This window comes from Camelus dromedarius, chromosome 36 (genome assembly GCF_036321535.1).
Source record: "Camelus dromedarius isolate mCamDro1 chromosome 36, mCamDro1.pat, whole genome shotgun sequence".
NCBI lineage: Eukaryota > Metazoa > Chordata > Mammalia > Artiodactyla > Camelidae > Camelus > Camelus dromedarius.
Genome location: NC_087471.1, coordinates 4,985,243 through 5,010,294, shown reverse-complemented (window position 1 = coordinate 5,010,294; position 25,052 = coordinate 4,985,243). Strand labels below are relative to the sequence as shown.

General features: G+C 55.8%; 1 protein-coding gene across 1 annotated transcript; it reads right to left on the bottom strand.

The window, feature by feature from the left end:
- Positions 1 to 220: 220 nt before the first annotated feature.
- DMTN (dematin actin binding protein) lies at positions 221 to 23,145 on the bottom strand. Its single transcript, XM_010996192.3, has 17 exons — positions 22,922 to 23,145; positions 21,745 to 21,859; positions 11,194 to 11,399; positions 10,879 to 10,953; positions 10,331 to 10,486; positions 9,383 to 9,427; positions 8,958 to 9,057; positions 8,515 to 8,571; positions 8,111 to 8,263; positions 7,480 to 7,604; positions 6,772 to 6,877; positions 2,614 to 2,678; positions 2,397 to 2,445; positions 2,216 to 2,223; positions 1,966 to 2,031; positions 1,606 to 1,686; positions 221 to 1,477 (listed from the first exon to the last, which is right to left on the bottom strand). The coding sequence occupies exons 3-17, from the start codon at positions 11,209 to 11,211 to the stop codon at positions 1,364 to 1,366; spliced, it is 1,218 nt and encodes a 405-aa protein (XP_010994494.1). The 5' UTR covers positions 11,212 to 11,399; positions 21,745 to 21,859; positions 22,922 to 23,145; the 3' UTR covers positions 221 to 1,363.
- Between the last annotated feature and the right edge of the window lie 1,907 nt (positions 23,146 to 25,052).

Here is a 25,052-nt window from a genome sequence, read left to right as displayed (position 1 = left end):
TCCTAGCTGGCTCTTTATCAGGCTCCAGAGTCTGAGTCTCTGGCCCCTCATCCATGCTGCCATCACACAGCCCCTGAAGGAGCGGGAGGAGGCACACAGGACCTGCTAGAGGACCCCCCCACCAGCTTTTCTGTCCCAGGGTCGAGGGAGGGTAAAATGTGGGCCATCTCTCTCCATCCTCTAACTCTGCGGATCTGGTGGCTCATAAAGAACAAATAGATTTGGGGCCCCAATGCAACCTTTTAATTCCAAGCAGAGTCCCCCTCCCCAAGCATGATCACACACACACACACAGTGGAAAGGGATGGCGGGGTCTGGGCAGGAACAAAACCCAGACCCGGGCAAAAAATATATATATAATTATATACACATATGTATTTGGAGAGAAGAAAAGCTGGGAGCGTGATTAAGGTGGGGTGTAGAGTTAGGTGAGGAAAGCAGCTGGGGGTGCCCCAATAAATTACATTCTTTAGAGAGCATGGTGGGGGATGCACGGTGGGGGGCGGGGGTGGGACCTGGTAGCCAGGACTCTCAAGCCTGGCCTCTTGGTCCCATTCAAGGGAGCCCGAAGGCTTGGGTTCTGCCCCAGACCTGGGTGCTAGAAAGTAGCATTCTACCTGACTTTGCCTGGAGGCTGATGGTGGCCTGGGGGTCTGTATAGGCAACATCTCCACTCTAAGCCAAGGCTTCTGGGGAAGCCACAGGGCTGGAGCAAGAGCTTTGAAGCTTGGGGGTCGCAAAGAGCAGACAGGGCGAGCTGGAGGGCCAGGTGGCCTCCCTGCTGGAGGCTGAGCGCTGCTCCTGCTGGAGTCAGAGAGGCAGGAGGCTCAGGTGCAGGGCAACCTGTCCAAGGTGAGCTGCAGAGGAATGCTTGGATGCACACAGGGTCCTGGGGCTCTCTCTGCCTGCCTAGCTGCTTCCCACCCTCACCCGCATCCTCCTAGGTCCAAGGGTTCTCCCCACCCATTGGTCAGGACAGCAGCCAGGCCTGACTACCAAGTGCCATGTTCCTTTCTCATCACTCTCTTTTGGGGACCTTCCTGTGGGGGTAGGGAACAGGGAGAAGGTGCAAACATTAACTCTGTGTGTGCTGGAGTCCAGACTGGGTTTGTCCAGTGCAGTGAGGACCAGGGATGAGAGAGGTGAGAGCCCCCTGCTGGCTTATAATGGGGAAGGAAGTCCATGTCCCACAACCCCAACACTGCACAGGTCCTGCTTCCCCTTGACCTGGGCAGTGGAGCCAACCCCACCTCTGCCCCACTTCCATGCTCCCCGAGAGACGATGCTTTGGGATCCAGTGATCCCAGCTCCAGAGCTCAGAAGCAGGAGGGCCAAGGGTCAGTCATGGAGCAGGTGGGGGCCATCAGAAGAGAGAGGCCTTTTTCTTGAGCTCGTTTCGCTTCCACAGAGCCAGCTTGCCAAACTCTTCGGGAGACATGGAAAATACCCTCGAGAAGTCCTCAGCCGACAGGTGCCTCTGTAAGGGGCACGCAGAGACCCAGCTCAGAGACGAGGCACAGCCCAGGGTGGGGCCGAGGGACGAAGGGGTGGCCCTCCCCACCGATGGGGCAGCCCCTCCCTACCCAGCACATTCCCTCTGCTCACCTCAAGCCTCATCCGATCCACACCTGGAGGCAACTTGGTCCGCCCCCTGTTGGTCACCACCAGCATTTCGTAAGGATAGATCTGGGGTGGGCGGGGAGGGGCCAGCATTAGGTTCATAGAGGTCCTTGTGAACGTAACCCCCTCAACTCCCCGGCCCCCTTATCAGCCCACAGGGGCCATGGGGCTCATGCCATCTTGCCGTCCAACTCCCCCAACTTCCCTGCTGCCCCTCCCATCATCAACCAGGTGGACCCCTGAGTGCATTCACTTCCCTGGCTTCTCCCCAAGCTGGCCCGCCCCCAGGAGAGATGGTTCTATGCCCTGCCCACCCCATCCCCTGCCTCTGCCCCTGCCCCTCACCTTCTGCTCCAGCACACAGGGCAGGGAGTTCCCCCGGTCCATCCTCCCACTCTGGCCCTCTCCGTTCTGGGGAGACCAAAGCCGCAGTGAGCCAGAGTGGGGCAGCGAGACCTCCCCAGCCTTACCCTGGGCTTCTGCCATCCTCACCAGGCAACTCTGAGGCCCCACCCACCCTCCCCCAACACTGCCAGTCTCCCTTCTGTCCGTGGCTCTGGCGCTCCGTGTGTGTTCCCCTCCGGAAGGCACTCACCTGCAGGCCTGCGGGAGAGAAGAGTCATTGTTCAGAGGCAGCTCTGAGGTCAGCAGGCCTCCAGACTGCCAGCTCAGCCTCACTGACCTGCACCAACAGAGCCCTGCGCACAACGCACGTGGGCTGACCCAGAAGCCTGCCTGAGCCCCCCTCCCAGCATCAGGTCAGCCCTGCCTCTCACCTGGGCTTTCTGCCTCACTCCCAGACGGGCTGAAGTCCGTGGACTGTAGCTGGAGAGGACACAAAGGGATCAGAGGAAGCTGGCACATTCCACATCACCCCCCTTTACCGTAAGAGTCTGCCCGCGCCCCCAGGGTGCCCAGGTGGCGCAGTCCCTCACGGGCCCCCACATGCACACTCTCTCCGCACCGTCTACGGTCTCTGTTCCGGGACCTTACCCGGCTCAGGGTGGTCCTGCCGTAGGCTGGGAGGGAAGACGACTTAGACGTTCCTGCCTGCAAGGCTGGAAGAGAGCAGGAGGCCCAGATTCAGTCCCTTTGATCTGACAGTTACTCCTGAGAGTCATTCCCTGGGCTGCCCTGCCTGGGCCAGGGCGATGAAGGGAGGACTTGGGGGAACCCAGTGGGCCCTTCCAGCTCCTGCACGTTACCTTCAGCAGGTGACATTGTGCCGGCGGCTCTGAACTGCCTCTCTCTACTGCCTTCCCTCTCCCTAAACAAAAGTGCCCAAAACACATTTGGGCCAAACACCTGAGTATGCACACTGATAGTCAGCTAATGATAGGCAATGAGGCTCACCATCATAAAATGAACCTCTGGAATACAAAAATAAACCTATAGTTTAGTCAAAATCGGATTATTACAATTTTATTTTGAGCAGTGTTAATCATCAAACTTCAAATGCTGGACATTTTAAAACAGAAGCAACAGCTTTCCCCGCACTGTCAGCGGCTGGACGGCGCCAGCAGTCACCGGACTTCACCCTCTCGTGACCAAATGTCACTTTCCGTTTGACATTTAATAATATCGCTAAGCTTTCAAGCACTGCAGATTATAGTTCAAGAAAACTGGCTTTCAGTAAGAGGCTTTCTTAGAAAGAGTCTTAGTTTGGGCTGCTGTCAAAATTCCTTCATCTCCAGTTATTATAAATTACTGGCATTCAATAGCAGCATTTTTGTTTAAAGGGTTAGCCTGGACAGACTCAATCAGGAAAAACTGTTTTCTTCAAGCATTCTATTTTTTTTTTTTTTTTTTGATGGAGGTACTGGGGATTGAACTCAGGACCCGATGCATGCTAAGCACATGCTCCACCACCGAGCTATACCCTCCCCTCTCCCAAACATTCTCATAAAATATGTTATTTGGAGGTTTGCTGAGAACAAAATGTGTTTGGGACACCCTCTTTTTCTCCCTTAGTGCTTCTTATTTTTGTGTAGAAAACTGTCTGCTTTTATACCGTCATTCATGATGGAAGCACTTCACTTTTGTGGTAAGTATGTATTTCTTCTTTTCAAAAAATCTTTTCAAATCTTTTGTTAACACTTTTTTTTCTTGGTTTTCTTTTGGGGTGGGAGGGAGGTAATTACGTTTGTTTACTTAAATAAAAATTAGGTTTATTTACCCAGGACCTCGTGCATGCTGTGCACACACTACCACTGAGCCACACCCTCCCCACCCAAGTGATAAGTACACATTTCTGATAGAATTTCAACCTATAAAGCATATAAGGAGATTTTTCACTCCTAATTACTTCTAAAATGATTACTTATGTTTGAAAGTGACGATTTATTTCAATGTTAAGTCAAAATGATTTGCCTGTTCATCATTGATCAGGTTCAGATTGATCAGCTATGACCGTAACCTAGGCGATCATGCGGTCGTCGATCCCATAAAAGTTCAGGGGTGCCAACGGTGACGGCGACGCAGACATTTCGCTATGCAACTTTGCAAGGCCAAATGGAAGTTAAAGAGCCAATTCTGCCTGACAAGCAAATCCTAGTAGAACACAGACTGTCTCCAACCTTTTGGGCATCTGTCTGCCTCATTCTTCAGGCCTTCACTGCATACTCCATATTCTCTAAAAAGACCTGTCATAACTCTTCCCACCCACACTGAAATGCCATCCTGGTGAAATATCATTTTGGTGACTCTGTGGATGTCCCAGCCACATATGAACCTTACGGTTCTTTGAGTCCCCCACCCTAGTGGCCCTCACCTCCACTCCACAGCAGGCAACCCCTTCGAACGGCAAGCCTCTGGACCTTGTTGTCCACAACTGCTTCACCTTGACACTTGAAACCTGGGGGTACCCCTTTGTGGCCATAGCACCCTTCTCTGTTTGCAGCTTCCCCCCAGCCTCATTCCCAGCACACCCGCTGGTCAATCTCGTGGGGACCTCCAGCGTCTTGATCCCCCGCTTCCCCCTGACCTTCAATCCGTGGTCAGGTACATAGCACTCAGTATCCACCCAGGGCTCCCTTCTTGCCCACAGGCTATGGAAAGAAGTCCACCCCATGGAGGTTAGCATCACACAGACCCCTCAGCCTTGTACCAGTTCCCTTTGCCTGCAGAAGCTCTTCCAAACCTTCACCCCTTTCACCAAGCCTCCCCCTCCACGTGCTCATCAGACAGTCTCAGCTTCTAATGTGGCCTGCTCCCAGATCCAAGTCTCCAACTCTCTCAAGGCCAGCCTCCCACTTCCTGAGGCTGGGTCTCCTTCCCAACCTCCTCCCAGCCAACCCTCCAGGAGCTCGTAATGTGAGTGTTCGCCAAGGTACAGCCCTCTGCGCCCTGCCCTTCCCTCTCCTCTCTCTGCACAATCAGAATTCTTCTCACGGTCCCACCCCCAAACAGAAGCTGAAGACTCTGCCTGAGCCCTGACTCGTCCCTCAAGCTTCCGACTCAGTCAAACTCGGCTCCTACCCACATGCACTTAAAACCCAACACATCCCAAATCAGTCTCTTCATCTTCCTCCGAAACCTGCCTTTCTCATGATCTTAGCCCCAGGTTTGTTATCACCCAGCACCCGAGACAAAAATCCCAACCTGTCTCTCTCTCACCTCCCACATCCAAGCACCCACTAAATCCACTTGATTCTAGCTCCTACACAGATCTCCCTCGACTTACAATGGGGTCACATCCCGATAAACCCATCGTCAGTCAAAAACGGTTTACTGCACCGAACCTACTGAGCATCAGAGCTCAGCCCAGCCTATCTTCAACATGCTTGGAACACTCTACATGAGCCTACAGCTGGGCAGAATCACCTCTCACACAGCCGATTTTACAACAAAGCACTGAGTATCTCATGTGACGTATTAAACACTGTACTGAAAGTGAAAATAGAGTGGCAGTCTGGGTACAGAATGGTGTAAGCGTATCGGTTGATTCCCATCACGATGGTGTGGCTGATGGGAGCTGCGGCTCACTGCCCAGGCCCAGTAAGCATCCCAAGAGATGACTGTACCGCATATCCCTGGCCCAGGGAAAGGTCAAAATTCAAAACTGGATGCACAGTTTCTACTGAGTGCACATTGCTTTTGCACCATCATAAAATCAAAAAATCATATGTTGAATCATTGTAAGTCAGGGACTATTTCTATACAATGTCTGAATATTTCTCATTCCCTTTTCTCTGGACCTAGGTGTATTTTTAGCCCTTACCAGACTATTGCAAAGTGTGGTAGGCTGTTTCCAAAGATGGCCCACAACATTATCTCCCAGCCTGTGTGCCCTTGTGCAATTCCTCTCATCAAGCAGAATCTTTCCTCTCCCTTGAATCAGGGCGGCCCGGTGAGCTGCTCTGACCAGTAGGAGGCAGTAGAGGGATGCCCTGTGTCTTCCAAGGCCAGGCTGTTAGAGGCCCCGTAGATTCCAGTTTTGGGTTCTCAGATCTGCCTGTCCCCTCTCCAGCTGCCATGCTCTAAGGAAGCCCAGGTGAGCCTTGGTGATTAGTGGCATGGTACCAAAGCCCTGGCCACCGAACGGCACACTCTGTCCTGGGCAGTTCCAGGCTCCTGGAGGCCCTCTCTGCTGGCCAGGATGTTTGCTGCTCCTGGACTTTGCTCCCACACTGTCCCTGGGGTCTGCGGTGCCCTTCCCCCCACTCACTTTGTCTTGTCCTTCAAGACTTGGTTTAGCACCCCCAGCCCTTGAACCCCAGGCCCCATCACCATCCTCTCAAAGCACTCAAAGTGTGTCTCCCCTCTCACAGCATCCATGCTGTACTGAAGCCCCAGTTCCCATATCAGTTTCCCTGTGACCAGAAGCTACTGGAGGGCAAGACTGCAGTGTTTCATTCTTTATATCCCCGGGGCCCCGCACATGGCAGACACCCAATAAATGTTGGATAAATTAAACAAAGTTTGCTGATTCTGCTTTAGCTGGTACTACCCTTTGTCACCTAGTCCTGTTCCATGGCTGGTTCTCTTGCCCTAAGGAGAGGGTGAGCGCCTTGAGCCAGCCGTGGAATCTCCTACGCCTTTTATACCCCCAGTAGCCCAGTGCTGGGCATATGACACACAGACGCAGCAGACTATTCGATTCTGGCCTCAGGGCTTGGCCAGGCAATTCTGAGCCCCCTCGGTGGCACTCACCGGTATGAAAGGGTGTCCGATCAGGCAGAGAGCGGGTTTTCCTCCGGATAGGCAATGACTTTTCCATCTCTTCTTTCAAGATCATCTTTCCCAAGTTGGAAGTAACCTGGGGAGGGAGAACGGAAGATGGAGCCCAGGTTTCGATACTCATTTCTCAACTCCAAGAGGTTCAGGGTTGGGTCTGCCACAGGCAGGAGTGGGGACAGAGCTCCTGGGGGCTGGGTCATCTCTGGAGCCCAGGGAGCCTGTCCTTCTGGTCAGAAGCTCCAGCACATTGGGTCTGGCCACTCTCAAGAGCCAGGAGTCAGAGCTGCTAGGAGTAAGTCTGCCCCCGGGCCTCCCCATCCCAGGTCACTGTGTCCCACAAGCCCATGTCACCATCAGTGGCCGGTCCATGACTCCCTGCACCCTCCCTCCTCCTGGGGAGGCCTCTTCTCCCTTCTCCTCCTCCCATGAACTACTCAGCTGGCTGCAGCCTGGCACCGGCAGGGCCACCTTTTGGCCCTAATGGTAAGTGACATTCCCCCAAAGCAACATGGAGTCCTTGTGTCCCTTCAGGAGCAGCAGCCTGAAATCCTGGTAAAGAAGGGGAATTTGTCATGTGTTCTGACATGTCATGTGCTTTTCAGACCTGAACCCACGTGGATCAGAATGGAATTTTGTCCCCAGGGTGACCCCAGGAAGTGGATGGGGGTAGCTAGACACTACCTTACTGAGCTCCTCTCTCTGGCGCTCCCTGAGAGCCTTCATCTCATCCCCGGAGTCATCCTCCTCCTCCTCTTCCTCCTCCTCTGCCCCCCTCCTTTCGGCCTTCCGCTTCCTCCACTCCGTCTCTGGGAAACACGGGTAAAAGCGGGCATGTTAGCCAGTCAACCACTTGCTCAGCAAGCATCTGTCAGTGGCTACTTTGTGCACGTCCGGGGGCTGCACCTTGAAGGGAATGTTACAAATTATTACAATAAAATAAAAACCACGTGTTCTCGCCTTGCAGCAAAGCTATGTGGGCAACACAAGCTCACAGGACTTAAATTCACTGGCAACCAAGACCTGGTCTTGTTTCTCTTTCTCTTTCCAGAGCTCCCATCACAGAGCCTGGGACACAGTAGAAGTCTGGCCAATGTCTGTTGAAGGGGGGACATGATGAACAGAAAGCAAGGGAAAGACTAACAAGTAGGGCCACTTACACCAAGAGCAATGGGAATGCAGGAGATGGGGGAGCAGGAGGCTGGAGGGTTCGTGCAGGTGGTGGGGGTGGGGCGTGATGGGTTCCCCGGGCTTCAACAGGGCCTATGAGGTGGTGTCTGGGCCTCCCCCTCTCTTCTCCAGCAGCTTCTCCTACCCACAACGGCCAGTGACGGGGGGCATGGCCAGTAGTCCGTCTCGATCTTGGCTGGCTGGTTGGGGTCGGGAGGCTGGGCTGCCGGGAACTTGGATGACTCGATGATGAGGTCCTCGATGAGGTGCTTGCTCTGAGGGCTGCCGCCCGTGGGCTCTATGGGGGAGGTCAGGGTCAGCCTGGGCACACCTCGCCCTGGAGGCCACCACCCACCCCCAGCCCCCAACTCCCTCAGCTCTCCCCCTTTACATGTGTGAGATCGTGGACGTAAAAGCAACACACAAGGCCAAGCACACGTGGCTTTCCTGCTGTTGCAAACATCTCCTCCCCTCCCCCTCCCCGCCCTCAGCACAGCCTCTCAGCACAGCGGTGGGGGGGTGGCTCAGGTCAGTCAGGGGACCCCTCACCTCTCTGCCTGTAGATGGGTGGCTTCTTGTAGATGTTAGAATCTGGGTGGGTGGTCTCTGTGGAGAGGGAGCAAGAGTGGATGAGAAGGAAGATTTGTTGTGGTGGGGAGGCTGGGTCAGTGAAGAGAACGGAGACAAATGGATTGGGAGAAGGTAGGAAATTGATGGGCTCCTTCCAAGAGCCAAGACAGAAACGGAGATCCTGGAACTGTCCTTCAAAGATCGGGATTTTTAGCACTTTTCTGTTTGGGTGGGAGGGAAGATGTAGCGGGGCCCACCATCTCTAGGAACTCTGCTTGGGGTCCTGGTATCAGGGCATCTGGCCTGTTCTGTTGTGAGTGTATACCCCAGAGAGTGGGGGACTAAGAGTAAGGGGCTTGGGCTCCTGAAGGGAAGAAAAGGCCCCAGGGCAATGATGCGGCCTTGCTGGCAGTAAAACCTACCAGGATGGTGGAAATGGGGCAGGCTGGTCCGGGGGGTCCCAGTGGTTCTTGGGGCTGAAGCCTGAGAGATGGTTCCAGGGGACCGGCTGTCTGCCCACACCTGTAGAGCAAAAGTGCCATTCACTGCAGCTCCCAGTCCCCCCCTCCCCCCCTCCCCCATCTCTGTCCTCCCACCCTCAGAGCCCACACACCCCCAAACCCAGGGTACAGGAAGGCTGTCCAAGGACTCGACCTGCTGGTGATGCCTGACCCAGGAGAAAGGATTATATGAGAATCTGGGTCAGACACAGATGGACCAGAGCTAGCCAGTGTCAGGATGAGGCCCACTGATTCCATCACCCTCTGCGCAGTGGACGTGTTGTAGGGGCGGGGGTTGTGCCCTGTCAAGGCAGGGCTGGGCAAATGTCAGGTGCAGGGAGACTCACCTCAGGGGATGGAGGGGGAGATGTGGATTTGGGTGACAGCGAGCGCTGTGAATGGAGAGGAGGCTGGTCAGAGCCACAGGGGTAATGATTAAGCCCTCATCCCTAGGACCCCAGATGGGTCACTTCACCCTCCACCCAACTCTGCACTGCCCAGCCAGTTTCTGGGCACCTGATCTCTCTCAGTCCTTGCCAGCTCCCAGGGCTGGCGCCTCATCCTCTCTCTACCGGGCAGGGTCCTAAGCCTTTCCCTAGGACGCATGAAGAAGCCAAAGAAGCCACAGATCTGGGAGCAGAGTGCACATGCTCCTTAGTCCAGCTGAAGGTGGCTATGGCCCTGACCTCAGAGCCGGGCAGCGAGGGGAAGGCACAAGACCCACAACATCCAGGATGGAGTCGGGCCCCTCACTGGGCTCTGAAGTCTCCCCATGGCCTAGCCCCATCTCACGCTCAGCCACGATACTACCCCTTTCTCCAGAATGGTTTATTACAGAGTACCTGGCCTATGTTATCTCGTGCACTTGACTACCTGGTGAGGCAGACGGGTAGAGGTACCACTTCCATTTTACAGGAGGGGAAACTGAGACCACACTGCCACGCAGGTCACACTCAGCTAGGACTTCTGGCCTCCGAGTTCAGTGCTCCTGAGGGCTTTCCACAAATTTCCTGTCTGCCCCACTCCCATCTCTTTCCTACATGACCCACCTCTCCTGCTGCCGTTCAGACATGGCCTCCCATGCTCTCTACCTGGAGCTAGCCTTGGGCCTCCAGCCAGCTCTCCACGAATACTCAGTTCATCAGCTGACTAATTGATTTCTGTGCATAGTTTTTTTTTGTTTTGGAGTCTGGCCTCCAGGAAAGAAAGCATGAGAGGGATTCTGCATCCCACCCAGGGACAGCTAGGGGAGTCCTTCCCCCACGACCCGTCCAAGAGGACCCTCCCACCCTTACCTCCCGGCTTCTGGGCAGCTCCACGTGTTCCAAGAGAGAATAGGTAAAGTGGGGCTCGTAGATCATGAGGTCAGGCCTCTCGATGTCCAGAATGGCCTTGTCCTTGGGGATGGCAGCCAAGTCTTTGTAGGCCAGCACCTGGTTGTCCATCTTGGCCTGAAGGGAAAGGGTATGAATGGAACCGGGGTGCCAAATCCTCACCTACAATACGGGCCTTACAAGCCAGACTTGAAACTTCTTAGGAAGATAATGGGCATTTGTTTTAGATGTCAGCTCTTACAAGTTAATACTTCTCTTACTTTCATTTTAAGGGTTTAGAGAGTCACCTTAAGATGACAGTCCTTCACCTAGCACTTTAGATACGAGACAGGACAGGACCAGCAGAAGCAGGTGTGCAGAACCTTCTCTGGCTCTGGGGTTCTCTCTGCCTGCCAGCCCTGGCAGGACCATCATCAGGGAGGCTCAGAGTGAAGCTGTCCAGCGGTGAATGCGTCCCCTCCCCTTCCCTCCTCCCAGCCTGAGGGTGCTGGTGGCCGAGAGGTACTCACCGCGATGCTGGAGGGAGAGCCTGGAACACTGGAGCCTCGGGAGGAGCTGACGCTCCCAGGGGAGGTAAGTGGTTGCTGGGGAGAGCGAGAAGGCGGGCGGGTGGGAATGTGCGTGTGTGCCAGGGCCGGGCCAGAGGGAGGGGGCGGGGACAGGGGAGGACTTCCCTAGGCCTCTGGGGCCCCGGGGTGCGGCGCCGCGGGCAACCACCAGGTGGCACCCTCGACTCCCGACGTGACCCTCCGGGGGGAGCCTGGCCCCCACCGCGTGCCCCACCCCGGCACCCTACTGCCCAGGGTGGGTGCAGCCTTGCGCACCTTCTGCAGCCGTTCCATGCAGCAGGGAGCTGGCCGGTCGGATCACTCGCGGAGCCCTGTGCGCGAGGGGAGACGACAGGGCGTCAGGCTCTGCCGGGCTCCTGGGCGCTGTGCGCTCGGGGCCGCGAGAACAGAAAGGGCGCTCCCCCGGCCTGTAGCGTCCTCATCCCTCGGTGACTCTCCACGCTGCTGGCCGAGCGCAGAGCCTGGAAGGGGAGGGAGAACGTGCCAGCCGGGTCTGTCAGGCCCCGCGATCTCAGAGGGCGGGGGTGAGGGCAGCCCCCTATGGCCCCTCGTGGCTCCGGGGAGCGGGGATCAGGCTTTCCATTGACTCAGCCCCGGGGAAAGCGAGCTCGCGTGCAGGCCCACGGGATGGGAAAGTGGAATAGCTGCACTTGTTTTTGAGCCATTGTTCTCTGGCTGGAAAGGAAATGACGGCAGGGGTCAGCCGTTCCCGGGCAGCCTCCACATCCACGCTTCGTCACACCTGCCCTGCTGGGGCTGCGGGTCAGTTTCAGGCCCAGGTTCTCACTCCCCTCGGCCTCTGCCATGGCCTCTCCCTGGCTCTGTGCTGGTGCCCTCGCTCCCTTCCCTCTCCATCTGCTGTCTACGGTGCCACCCCTCTCTCATAGGGCAGGAAGTCTCACAGAGGTAGTAATAACACCAGGTGGCCACACGGGGAGGAGAGGACCGAGAGAAGCCATCTTGGTGGGAAGCGGTCAGGTCTGGGGGCTGCTGCTCTGCCCTGGATGGGTTCCAACCCCAGTGGAGAAGGGAGGGGCGGCAGGAGGGAGCCACATCCCCTCGTGCCTGTAACTGCATGGCAATCTCACTTGCAGGCATTCCGTAAAGCACCTTGGGGCTGAGGCCACATCCCAGCTCCTCACTGTCTTCTCAGAATGCCGTGCAGAGGCTACCCTCTGAAGTGCTACTTTGCTGCAAGTCAGCACCCCCTGGTCCAGCAGGAAGGCCTCCCCGCTGGCACCTGCTCCCTCCTTGTTCCTATAGGGAGTTGGGTCCTGTCTGCTGCAGTAGATTATGAGTTCCCTGGGGCCACAGCCCAGGTCTCCTTCCTCAGTAACTCCTTTAGCAATCCTCCCATCCTCCCTACACACCCCAGGACTGGACACGCAATAACCATTCAATCAATAAATGCCTGGCTGAGTTTCCAGTGTGATAGTGGCAGGGGGACAGTCTTTCCATCTGCTGGCAATAAGCCATAGAGTGAAGAGAGCTGATGGCTACAGAAGATACAAGGAAGAGGCAGCAATAATGTAGTGGTTAAGAGCATGGACTCTGGACTGGAGTGCCTGGGGGAGAACACAGACTCTGCTACTCAGAAGCTGTGTGACCACGGGCAAGTTACTTACCCTCTCTGTGCCCCACGTGTCTCATCTGTAAAATGGAAGATAGTCATAGTACCTGTGTCATAGGGTTGCTCTGATTATTAGGGAAGTTACAACATGTGAAGTGTTTAAAACATTATAAAGTGTATGTAGAGTGTTAAATATTATTATTTCGATCTCCCCAAGGACTGATGAACTAGTAGCCATTCATTGCCAGAGAGGGTCATGAAAGACCGAGGTCACTGGTGCTTCCAATCTCGTTACCTGTTACTTTGTATCCCGCCAGTTTTCTGCTCACTGTTTCTCCACCACCAAACCGCCTACTCGCCCCTCCAAGCAGCCCTCACGCCTGCTCTCCCGCTTTTGCGCATGCCCTTGCACTATGCTCGTCTCCCAGATCCCATCCATCCTTTAAGGGCCATCCTAAACCTTCCTGCTCTGGGGGGGGGGGGGTCTCTCCTATTATTCCAGTCCTCACTGATAAACTCTTCTCTGAATTCCAGTGGGACTTAAAAAGGGAACCCTGTAACTCAGCCCTTCATTATATGTTGCCTGACATGTTTTTTCATTATGATTGCTAACTTCTGGAGGGCAAAACCAATAATAATAGCTATCATTTTTTGAATGCTCATGCTGGGCACTTTGGTAAGCACTTTATGAGGATTGCTTTGTTTTAACTTCACACCCCCCCCAACATCTTTATAAGGTAGACCCATTTTACAGATGAGAAAACTGAGGCTCAGAGGTTAAAAACTTGTCCAGAGTCGTGGAGGTGAAAATGACTGGGTCTTCAGCACTAGTATGGTTCATAGTACCTACCTACTACCGTGTCAGGTTCACTGTGGACATAGACTAGCATTTGCCACATTTCTCAAGTCTTTTTGGAATTCTAGAGCCAAGGCTTCTCCAAGATGAGACTCTGGCCATCAGAGTCACACGAGGTATTTGGTGCCCATGGAAAGGCTCCATTCCAGAGCTTCAATCCTTCTCTTCTTTTCTTAACATTCATTTTTGTAACGCTTTTAACTAGGTGTCTGAGAACCACAATAAACATACTCAAAGAGTTGTTAGCTCTGTTTCATCCTCTTTCGTCTTTACTTTGGTAACACACATTGTCAAACTAGCTATGTACTTGGCTTAGCCCTAGAGGCACATATCCATCCATCCATTCATTCACCCACTCACCCATCTACCCACCCACCTACCCACCCATCCATCCACACACTCATAATACATCCACCCACCCAGTCATGTATTGTTTTACCCATCCATTCACCAAATACTTTCTGAGCACTTATTCTGCAATGACCACAGAGCAACACACTGTGGTTAAGTCTTACGGAGAACAGAAAGAAGAGTCAAAGAAGCTAAGCTGCCCCTCCAGAAATGAGGCCATGTATGTAGATAACACCCATGCAAAGAGGAAAATCACATGTGCCAGATAAGATAGTATAAGGAGCCATGAGAGGTCACGGGAAAGAGGGATCACTCCTGCTGGGGTGTCAAGAGGGGAAAATAAAAAAAGGTCTCTTAGAGGAGGAGATGTTTGAGGTAGACCTTGAAAGATGCCCAGTTTGAGAGCATGAACAAACTCAAAAAGCGATCCTTGAAAGGGACATCAGCATGAGTGAAAGTGGAGACTGGGGGAAGCACTGGGTCAGTCTGCGGACAGCAAATATGGCTGCATCGTGGGGCTCAGCCAGTGAGATAGGTTTGAGGCAGGAAGCTGGGGACCAGACTGGAGAGACCTTGAATTCAGATTAGGGAATTCTGATTGTAATTGGTGGGCAACTAGGGCTATGGAACGCTTAGAAAGTTTTTAAAACAAAGAACTGATGGATCCGAGCAGTGCTTTGGGAAAATGGATCTGGCTGCAGCCTTAGACATGGATGGGACAGATTTGTGAGGGTCTAGACTTGGGCACCGGGCTGAAGATGGAAAGGGTGTGAAGTGGGAGGAATCCTGGAGGCAGAATGTGCAAACCAGGACTTGATCTGGAGACTCTGCAGGGGAGGAGCAGGTTGCAATGACGGGAGAAGGGGAAGCAAAGAGTTCACTTTTTGCCAGGTTGAGGGTTAGGTGGGAGCAGTAGGTGAACAGGGGGCAGGTCAGAAATAGATCTGTGAGGCAGCTGAGCTAGAGGTGGTAGGCAGTCTGCACATGAGGTTGCCAGCGGAGAAAGAAGGTCAAAAACAGCTCCTGGGAAACACATAGGCACTGGAAGAAAAAAAGAGCTGGAGATAGCATGACAGGGGGTGGGGATGAGGAAGACTAGATGGCCAATTCCTTGAGGGGCTGAGAGTGTATCTAGTGACTCTGTATTTTCAGCAAAGGGCCTACTACAAAGTTAGCCTGCGATAAATATTGAGAGAAAGGATGGAGGGGGGAGGAGGGAGGGGCTGAGAAAGAACGTCCCGAAGCCAAGAGTCCATCGCCCAGAGAAGGCGAGACATGTGGAAAGGAGTGACAGTTGGCCAGTTTGGATGTCAAGGCCTGGTGGCCTCTGAGAACATTTGCAGAGCAAGAGTGAGGGCTCCTTGTCAGGGATGGGGGGCTGGGAGGGCTGGCCAGGTCACACAGGCAGGGGAAGGTGCACATCTAAGAAGTGTGACATAGGGCAGGAGGTTGGCTAGGAGAGTAACTCTGGAGGAGGTGAGCTGGGCTGAAGGTTTTTCAGGAAAGTGGAGACTTGAACACATTTGTAGGCAGTGCAGAGGGAAGAGGAGAGAGAAACTGTGGCTGCAGGACATGGGGGAGGGAGCAAGATCCCAGCAGGGGAGAGCGATGGCATCCAGGCCCAAGTGAAGGACTGCCTTTGGGAGGAAAGCACCAGCTTCCCTGAAAAGAGAGGAAAGGGGAAGGTGGGAACTGCAATCCAGGGGATATTAGAGGTGGCTGATGGCAATCGGGGGCTTCAGGTTTCCCAGGTAAAGTGAGAGCTAAGGTCATCTGCAGCCCTCACAGGTGGGTTAGGCCGAGGCAGAAGAGAGCAGAAAGGTTTGGGAGGGTCTCGGTGGGGACTGTGGATGGCTGAGCAGGCCAGAGAGAACTGAGAGCTTCCACGTGTTCTGGAGCCTCGGGCTGAACCTGGGGGTGGCCCAGGCTCCCTCCCCTTGAACACAAGCTACCAGTGGGTTTCGAGTGGGGCAGTGACCGCCTATCAGAGTGGTCACTGCCCAGGGAGAGAGGGGAGGGGTCTACGGTCACGCACTGAGTTCTACACTCACACGAGCACAAACACTGTCCCAAGGGCGCAGCCACACGGTTCAGAAAAATGACGTCTCTGCTCTGTCCCATGTCCCACCCCCACACCCCGCCTTCTTCTCCACAGCCTCCTGCCCATCCCCTGGGCTGGGTCTCCTCGCCTTCTGCCCTGAGCCACATTCCTTCAGGAACCTGCACACCAGCGCTTGATGTGTTACAAAGCAAGCTCAGAAAATTCTTCACGTGTTACCCTTCCAGGGACAATAATTTGCATTTTAATTTGGGGCTAACGTTAAGGAGTGAAGATGTGAAATTTTAAGCCAGCAGGGAAAATGTTTTGGGGTGCAGTAGAGGGTGTGTGTGTGTGTGTGTGTGTGTGTGTGTGTGTGTGTGTGTGTGTGTGTGTGTGTGTCACGCCCGCGACCGTTTACTCCGCCCACGCGTAGCCCCGCCTCCAAAGCGCATTTCCGCGCAGGTCCGCACCGGCTCTCCCCGCCCTCACCGCGCGTGCTCCCGCCCCCACCCCCTCTCCCATTGGAGCACGCCCATGGTCTTTGCACTTGCGCTCCCGGGTCCCGGCCACCTCCCGTGGACAGACCCAGAGGGCAGGCTGCAGCAGGAAGGGAGGGCGCAATGGGAGGAAAGGGAAAGGGCCCAGGTGGCGGAAGGGCCATCTCAGCTGCCTCGCGGTTCCTCGTCCTTCCATCTCCGCCCCACCCTCCCCCAGCTGTGCAGTCGCGCCTTATCTGAGCCCCCAGCCCGGCCCCGCCTCACACCGCCCGCCCCGTCTCTATGGCAACTAGAGCCGCTCAGCCCGGGCCGGGCCGGGTGATAAGGCCCGCCCCCCATCCTCGCGGGCGCCCGCTCCAGGTAGGGGCTGAGCCCGCTGTCGCTCCCTGGACTTGTGGAAATGAAGGCTCCACCAGTAGAACCACAGCCCGGGGTCCTCTAGTCCAGCTTCCCCTCCTGTTCTAAGCCAATCACCACTTGCTCTGACCAGGGACTTTCACCCATCCTCTCTGGCTTCACACAAGCCCACATCTTCTCTATTTAGAACTGGGGCAAATGTAGCTGAGAAATTGACTTGCCAAAGAGGCACCCCCTCAACCAAGTACAAGCCACGCTGGAATTCCTACCCAGGCATGTCTCAGGTCAAAGCCAATGAATGCTTTTTTCAATGGGTCCCCAAAGACCCAACTTCAATCTGAACTTGGGGTCCCGTATGCTAACCTTATGCAGTGGAGCCACCAGAATCCTACTTGCTGGCCTGTGGACAAGGAGCAGAGAGACTGGAGGATTAGGGCTCTGTGCCCCAGGGCAGGGTCAAGCTAGGCTGGAGGCTGACGGTGCAGATGGTAAATGAGTTACGAAATGGGTGAGCTGTCCCCGTGGGCTGGGGTCAGGTGGGCAGGGGTTCTGCCGCTCTCCGTTTTCTCCAGTTTCATTCACCGTGTGCTTGCCGGCCTCAACCCCTCAGGATCTCTCCAAGCTTCCTCCAGATCCCTCCTTGCTCCTTCTGCTTTCCATTCCCTTTTTCTTTCCTTTCTTCATCTTTCTTCCCTTGGCTCTGTTTCCCTTTCACCCTCTCCCCCTCCCAGCCCCACCCCCGCAGTTACTGTGGCAACAACTCAATGCCAGAAATAAAGGCAGGATCCAGCTAGGTCACCAGTTCCCAAAACAGCATCCCAGGGTGGAGAGGGGAAGGGCGGGAGGGAGCAGACCCGCCCAACAGGGGAGGCCCCAGGCGTACTCTGAGGGTGGGGTCTACGTGTGCAAGGGGAGGGGGCACCCACGATTGCCCAAAAAATTGCCCTGCTCCTGGCCAGTGGTTCATCTGAACGTCCCTCACCTCTGCCAAGCCTGCGCCTTTTCTAAAGCTGGTGAAGCACCCACTCCCTCCTCTTCTCTCATTTTTTCCTGCTCCGCTCGCCCCCATTTTTTTTAACGTTTTTTATTGATTTATAATCATTTTACAATGTTGTGTCAAATTCCAGTGTAGAGCACAATTTTCCAGTTATACATGAACATATATATATTCATTGTCACATTTTTTTCTCTGTGAGCTACCATAAGATCTTGTATATATTTCCCTGTGCTATACAGTATAATCTTGTTTATCTATTCTACATTTTGAAATACCAGTCTATCCCTTCCCATCCCCCGCCCCCCACTCGCCCCCGTTTTTAAGCCCTGTTCTATCTGCTAGGTCTAGGGTTGGCATTCCTCTAATGTCAACACTGAACAGCGCCCTCTCACACTCTGGTGAAGCATCAGGCAGGGGCAGGTGGGCCCAGAACCTGGGTCCGGGGTTGGGAACCCACTTACTCAAGGCTCTGCTCCCCCTTTGCTTCTGATGACAGCAGAACCTACCGGGCCAGGCGCCCCCGATCCTCCCTTCCTCCTCCACACAAATATGCATCTAGTCTTCTGGTTTCTCTTAGATCTTGGGTTTTTTACCCTCTCTCTGCACGCCACCCCGCCCCCGCCGCCGCAAGAGGCCCCTCTTTCTGTGTCCTGGCCCCCACCAGCCCCTCAGACTTTCTTGGTCCTTAGCTTGTTCCTGGCCTCTATTTATAGCTGGTCCTTTTGGCAGGTTGTGGTGTCACTTGTACAAGCTGGACTGATAGGGCTCAGCGAGATGCACAGAGACTGCCTCCCAAACTCAGCTTTCTGAGCCTTGGGGGCATCCCTAGTCTGGTCTTTACACACACACATGGGCTCTGAAAGAGGAACTCCTCAGACCTGCACCCCCAGGTGGACAGCCTGGTGCAGGTGTTAGGCACTTGGCCCTGGCAAGGCCGGCAGCACCGAGGCAAGACACACCCGTGGGCACAGGCCCTTCACCCACAGAGGCAGAAGAGCCTCCGCTGAAACACAGTTGCAGAACGCATGCATCCTGCTTGCAAGATCACGCCCGCACTCTCCCAGCCAGGCCCCCACAAGCTGACACACAGTGCCTCTGACACCCACTCACACCACCCACCGATCCTCCCCTTGGCTCCCGTTCTCCACGCTCACAGCCACCCGCACCACGTGCTACACCCCCTCCCCAAGCTGTGCACGTGGACGGCAATGCACCAGAACCCCCGTTTACCCATCCCGTGGGGGCGTCCCGTGCCCCCTCCCTTCCCAAAGTGAGACCGCCTGCCTTCTTGTAGACCAGTCCCCACTCCCCTGACTCTTGCACCCTGGCAATACAGTCCTCTGGGAAGGAAACACCTGGTGCATCTGCCCGGGAAAGGGTTCTTGGCCTGCTAGGCCAAGGGTGGGGGAGAGCCAGCAAGGGGGCCTGCGTGTCTGCTCAGCCCCCAGCCCCTTCAGGCCCTTCAACGGCCTGCACAAGGAGAGCACCGCGGTCAGACCTGCAGCCACGCCCTGCCGCCCAGCCTCATTCTGCATCTGGCCAGCTAGGAGCTAGAAGGGGGCTCTTCACGTCCCTACCCGCAAGAAGCACACCCCACACCAACAGCATTCAGGCTTCTGAGTGAACTGCTCCCCCCTCAAGAGCATCTGTGGCGTGGTGGCAATCCCCCCCCACCGGGTCATTCAGCAAAGAAGGAACAGATCCCCACCTAGTCCGGCACCCCACCCCCACCGCCCCATCAGCGCAGCTAGGTGGAGGGGCACTGAGTGGCAGCATGGAACACCCCAGCCCCTCTTCCCCAAATCAGAAGGGGGTTGGATCAGATCAAACCCAGCTAGGGCCAGCCGCCCAGACCCATTCTCCCACTGAACGAGGGGCCACAGCTGACCCCTCCCCAGGGGGTCCCTGCCACCCGCTAGAGCCTCGCTCCCAGGCAGGTGTTGTGGCCAAAGTGCCCACAGAGGGGAAGAGAGGCGGGAGACCCCGCCACCTACCTCTTCCCAGACAGTGTGGCCCAGATGGTGAGGCCCCGCGGCGGGGACAGGGGCGGACGCAGATCCCGGGGCTGCGGCTTTCCCTCAGAGCCCAGGTAACCGGCGGCTCTTCCAGGAACCCAGCGTGCTTTCCCGGAGCACAAATAACAGGAAAAAAGCCGGCTTGCGGTGGGTGGGCGGGGAGCCGGCGAAGGAGGGGACCTACCCTTCTGGGCGCCCACCCCCTCGCCCCCACGCCGCTTCTCCGCAAGCCTGGCGCTCGATGCCCGGGCCGATCCCCGGGCGGGCGTGTGCGCTGGTGGGCAGTCCCGGCGGGCGGCGGGCGGGCCGCCGGCTCCCCCCGCCCCCCCCACCTCCCGCTGATAGCGTGTGGCCGCCGGCCCGAGGGTGTGTGTTTGTGTCTGCTCTTCCACCTCGCTCGCCGCAGCTCAATCCATTTCAAACAAGAGGAGCATTAACCGGGCATCATGACGAAGCAGAATCGGAAGCGGACTCGGCGGCGAGCCGCTGGCCTTTTCCCCTTTCCCACGCCCACCCCCACCCTTGCAACACTCCCGCTCACACACACTGCCCCTGGAGCCTCCTAGACGAGCAGAGTTTGAGTAAGAGGGGAGGGGTCTCCACTGATAACAGAGGGGTGACGACAGCTGGTTTCTCCAAGCACCTGCATCTCCCACTCATCACCTAACAGCAGGCCCAGAGGCCTCTGGGGTCCCTGCCTCCCCGGGGTGCTAAAGCGCATAGGTGGCCAGGGGCAGGGGTGTGGGCTGGATGCCAGGATTGGTTAGCCAAGGATTAACCCTCTCCAGGGGAGCGATGAAGGAGAGGATTCAAAAAAATCAAGTCCTCAGCCCAACAGACTGGGCTGGCCTTTCAGTAACTCGAACCCCTGGGAACTGCAACAGAGCACAGGCCTGTCGAGTGAGAAGGACCCCATCTCTCTCCCAGGGCAGCGTCTTCAAAAGAGAACTTCTTGCTAGGTGATGCCCAGGTCCCAGCACAGAACCATGGGGATGTGCCTTCCCAGTCTCTAGGAAAACCTCCACCCCTCCAGGTACCTGTCATTGACCTTTTGGTTCCCTCTGGGCTCAGAGCAGAGCCTGATTCACTTGTGCCCCCCGGGGGCAGGGGAGGGAGCCCAGCCAGCTGACCCTGGCCGTGACCCTGGCCTCCTCTCCACCTCCGCCAGACTTGCCTACCTAGGCAGCCCTTGCTGTTGCCCTGGTAACCGCTGCCCACAGCCGGTCAGCTGATGGTATCAGCTGTCGTTGGGAAAATCTAGAATCTGGGGAGGGGGCTCTGGGGTATCTGAATGGAAAAATCACAGGGGGAGGGTCTTGAGGGGACAAGTGAGAGTGTGTCCTGGGACCTCTTTCTCAAAGAGAAAAGGAGAGAAGGGGACAGGGAGGGACAGGAAGGGAGGGATGTGTCTGGGTTAATGGAGAACAGAGAAGAGTGACTCCTGAAGGATGGGCTCCAGAGAGAGAGGAGAAATGAAGAAGGCAGGTGGCTGAGTGGCTGGGGAAGAGGGGAAAGGATCCCGGCTTAGCTGCTGGATGTGTGGTGGAGGCCCTGTGGAAAGGTACTAGAAAGCCTGAAGGTGGAGGAGAAACAGGCTCCACTGATCCATGAGAAAAAGGCCAGGAGGTGATGCAGGAGAGGGTGCGTGTTTGATGTGGCCAGAGGGGCCAGAGTCTTGGTGGAGGGGGCAAGACAACCAGCTGGGCCTCTCAGCTTTCTGTCCCTTCAGCTTCACCCTTGCTGCCCTGGCCCCACCCGAGTCCTGCGCAGCCTCCCTCCCCAACTCTAGGAGACGAAGTGCCAGGTAGCCCTTCAGAATTCCTGATTTTTCCCAAGACTTCAGTTCCTTTCCTGCTTTCACACGCCCCCCCCTTGCCCCTCCACAGACCCTATCGTAGATTTGCCTTCCGGTGCAAGGGTCCCCAGAGGTAGGGCTGGAATGAGTGAGCTGTTGCTGAGGACAGTATTCAGAGGCCTGGAATGAGGTGGCTCAGGAGGAATGGGTGGGAGTTGCTGGGCAGGGAGGAGGGGAGCATTCTCAGGGAAAAGAGCACACAGGATGGAGTGAGGGGGGAAGCCAAGAGGAAAGGGCAGTGGCGGGGAGGGGAAGGTTCTCCCGTACCTTCAAGGACTTGGGGTGTGGGGCAGGAGCACGGCCACTTCCTCAGTGACATACACCTCCATCCCTCGGCGCATCTCCTCTCCGCCTCCCGTTGCCAAGACAACCTGCGGCTCAGCTGAGGAGGCAGCAGCGGCAGGGAGGGGGGAGGAGGCGGCTGTGGCTCCTACTGCCTCTTCTTCAGTGATGGAGGGAGGGGGCCTCAGTGCTGGGGTGGGGGTGGGGGAGATTCGGGAGCCAGGGGCCCCCCACTGAGCCCCACCACCCTCCCCTTTCCTCTCTTTCCATAAGCCTCTGGGATTGTCTCTGAGAGTAGCCTCAGGAGAACCCTAATTCAGGGTGAGATAGCAGGTCGGTCTTGGGGAGTGAGGCAGCACTGGGCCATGGCCCCCATTCCAGAAAGCTCAGTGTGGAGTTGGGAGGAGTGATAGGAACAAGGGAGGGATGGCTTATGTTGGAGGGTCAGAGAGGCGTCTGGCAGGAAGCAGAGGTCTTGGGCATGGCTGGACCCAGAAGTCTCCCTGCCCCCGCCTCTGCTGTCTCTGAGCCCCTCCTCCCAGCCCCAAACCCTCTCATTCCCCTGATCTAGAGGAAGGTCAGAGCCTGGGACCGTGCTCTTTTGATCCCATAAGGCCCATTCCCACTGCCCCTCACTCCGTAGGAATGTTTCTCCACGGGCGGGCGAACACCTTGGGCAGAAGAGTCTCCCTTAGCTGGCTGGCCCCAGAACCAGGGCAACCGCAGAGTTAGGGCTCCCTCTGTCGACCTGAGGCTTGGTGGCTGTCAAGGTCATTCTGTGCTGAGCGATCCTGAGATATATGTATGTGTGTGTGTGTGTGTGTGTGTTGGGGGGGGGGTTGGGAGGGCACAGCCAGGCCAGAATACCCTTCCCTCACCTCCCAGGCTCTGTCCCCATCTGCCTCACCTGATGGGGAGACTTGCTCTGTCTCCAGCCCCAGCCTCCTGGGAAGGCCCCAGACTTTTCAAGGCCAGCTGAACGGCCGAGTCTTCCCCCACTGCTTGCCTGCCTCCCCATCAGGCTGGGAGGAGAGAGTAGGCAGGATCTTCCCCCCAAAAGCAGGCAATGCTGAGCAGCAGGAGTGTGCGAGCCTCAGCCCAAGGGCGGGCGTCCTGGACGCCGCTCAGTCCTGCTCCGCAGCTGCTAGTAGGAAGAGCGTACCTTTAGGCTCAGGAGTGTCTTGAGGCCTTAAGGATAAGCATTTGCATCCACAACAGGGGGCTGAGGCTTCTGCCCCTCTCAGGCCGGTGGTCCCAGGCCCAGGATACCTAGTTCTTGGCTCCTTTCCCCAGCAAGGTCACGGGTGCCAGATGCCCCGACTGGACACCAGCCCTGCCGCCTGCCCCCCTCCCCAAGGCCTGGGCAGTAGGTTTCTCTGTCCTCTCTCTGTCTCACTCCAGTGCCCCTTGCCCCGCCCCGTGCACTGACCTGCCGGAGAGGAGGTCTAAACATTAACTCCTGGAGAGGCTGGCTAGGGCACCTGGGCACCTAAGAAGGGACAGTGACAGAGAACTGGGCCAGCAGAACAAAAGAAGGGACAAGGGCCTTCAAGTGAGCCTTTCTAATCAGAGTTTGGACACCATATCCCCTCACTCTGAGCACTGGACTTTCTGTCTCCCCGATGCCAGAGCCTCAGCCCCCAGCAGCTGCACCAAACCAGCCTCTCCCCCAAACCCTGACCCCACAACTGCACCTGGTCACTCCCCTTCTCCAAACCCCTCACTGTTTCCTCCCTGTCACAGCCTAGAGACCAAACTCTCCAAAATGTGACCCAATCCTTTCCTGCCACTTCTCAACACAAACTTTCAGTTCTAGCCAAACCTATCAACTGCTCACCTTCCCCCAGAACAAACCTCATTATTTTCCTGCCTCAAAGCCCTTCTTCTCATGCTGCTTTCATTCTCAATATTCCCCCCTTTCTGGGTCTTCTCTGCTAACGGAAATCCTGCTCCTTCTTCAAGATCACACAAATCTCAGCTCCCTGACCCAGTACCCTCACCCCAGGTACATCCTGGAACCCACCGTGTCTGGTAGAAGAGTGGAGAACATCCCAGTTGAGGTATTAAAGACAGGCGAGAATCTGGACTGTGATGCTCACTGCTGCCACTATGGGTGAGTTAACATCTCTGAGTCTAAGCTGCCACACATGACAGGGGAATAATCTCAGCCCCTAAATGAGGGGTGCCATGTGAGCACACCTGAGTGCTGCCTGGCACATCCTCGGAGCTTGGTACGCATCACTGTCCTTATTTCCAATAGTTCTTAACTCCCCTTTCATTCTTTGGGGATGTACCAAATGCTGCTTTGCTGTCTTAGGGGTAAAAGATTTCTGAAAGTCCACAAAAGACCTGCCTTTTAATGAGTTTCTCCCTTCAGTTAAATTTCAAGTGTCTTGAGAGCTTGTTAGGGGATGACACACTATCGTGTCCATCTTTTTTATTAACTGAAGTGCTAGCAGAGTGGTCATATGTTGTAAGGAATATATAAATATTTGGACTAACTGTTTAGGTCTCCCCGCTGCCCAAATCCACCTAAGGCTGGACTAGGGCAGGATTCTGGCTTCTCATTCTGCCTCCAACTTAAGGGACTGCATGGTGCTAGGCCAATGGCCAGTGACTTCTTTCTGGGCCTTCAGTTGGTGTATTGCCTCATTATATACTTACTCTGTATAATGTACCATGCCGGGTAGGATGGGAGAGGCAAAGACTGACTAGTTCTACACCTGAGGCACTTGCTGTCCAGCAGAACCATGACAGGAGCATCAACAAGTTCTGGACAAGCCATGATATGTGCCCCAAGGCAAGAGCAGGTCAGTGGCTGGAGGGACTGGGGCAGCGGAGAGGGCCACTGCCCCCGGGAGAGTGAGGAGTGGATGTGGAGCCGATGGCTGCATTCTGGAGAAGGGCATGCTAGGCGGTGGGCATCTCAGTGAGCAAAGACGGGCACAGTGTGCCTGTGGGTGGTAAGGGGTGCAGTTTTGCCAGCGTTTTGAAGGGGAGCCGGAGGGATAGGGCTGGGAGGGGGGCCTGGGCAGGGCTGGGCAGGGTCTTGAAAGCCATGCTAAGGAGTCTGCTAGTGATGGCATGACGTGGGCAGAGCTGTGGTTTATGGTAAGGTGAGCTGAACAAACCGTGATGTCCTGGAGTGTGTGTGTGTGTGTGTGTGTGTGTGTGTGTGTGTGTGTGTGTGTGTGTGATCAGAAGGCAGAGAGACCACTGGAAAGCTACTGCAGTCACTGGGACAGATCCCAGTGAGGTCTGGCCATGGTGCAGGGCTCCAGATTTGGAGGAGA

Bases quoted from the DNA above. Each gene is read 5' to 3' on its own strand.
- DMTN (XM_010996192.3), bottom strand. The intron at 2,679-6,771 runs GTGAGTGCCACC...GCTCTCTTCCAG, and splicing joins TCGGACACCCTTTCATACCG to CCTTGCAGGCAGGAACGTCT. The intron at 1,478-1,605 runs GTGAGCAGAGGG...TGCCCCTTACAG, and splicing joins TGGATCGGATGAGGCTTGAG to AGGCACCTGTCGGCTGAGGA.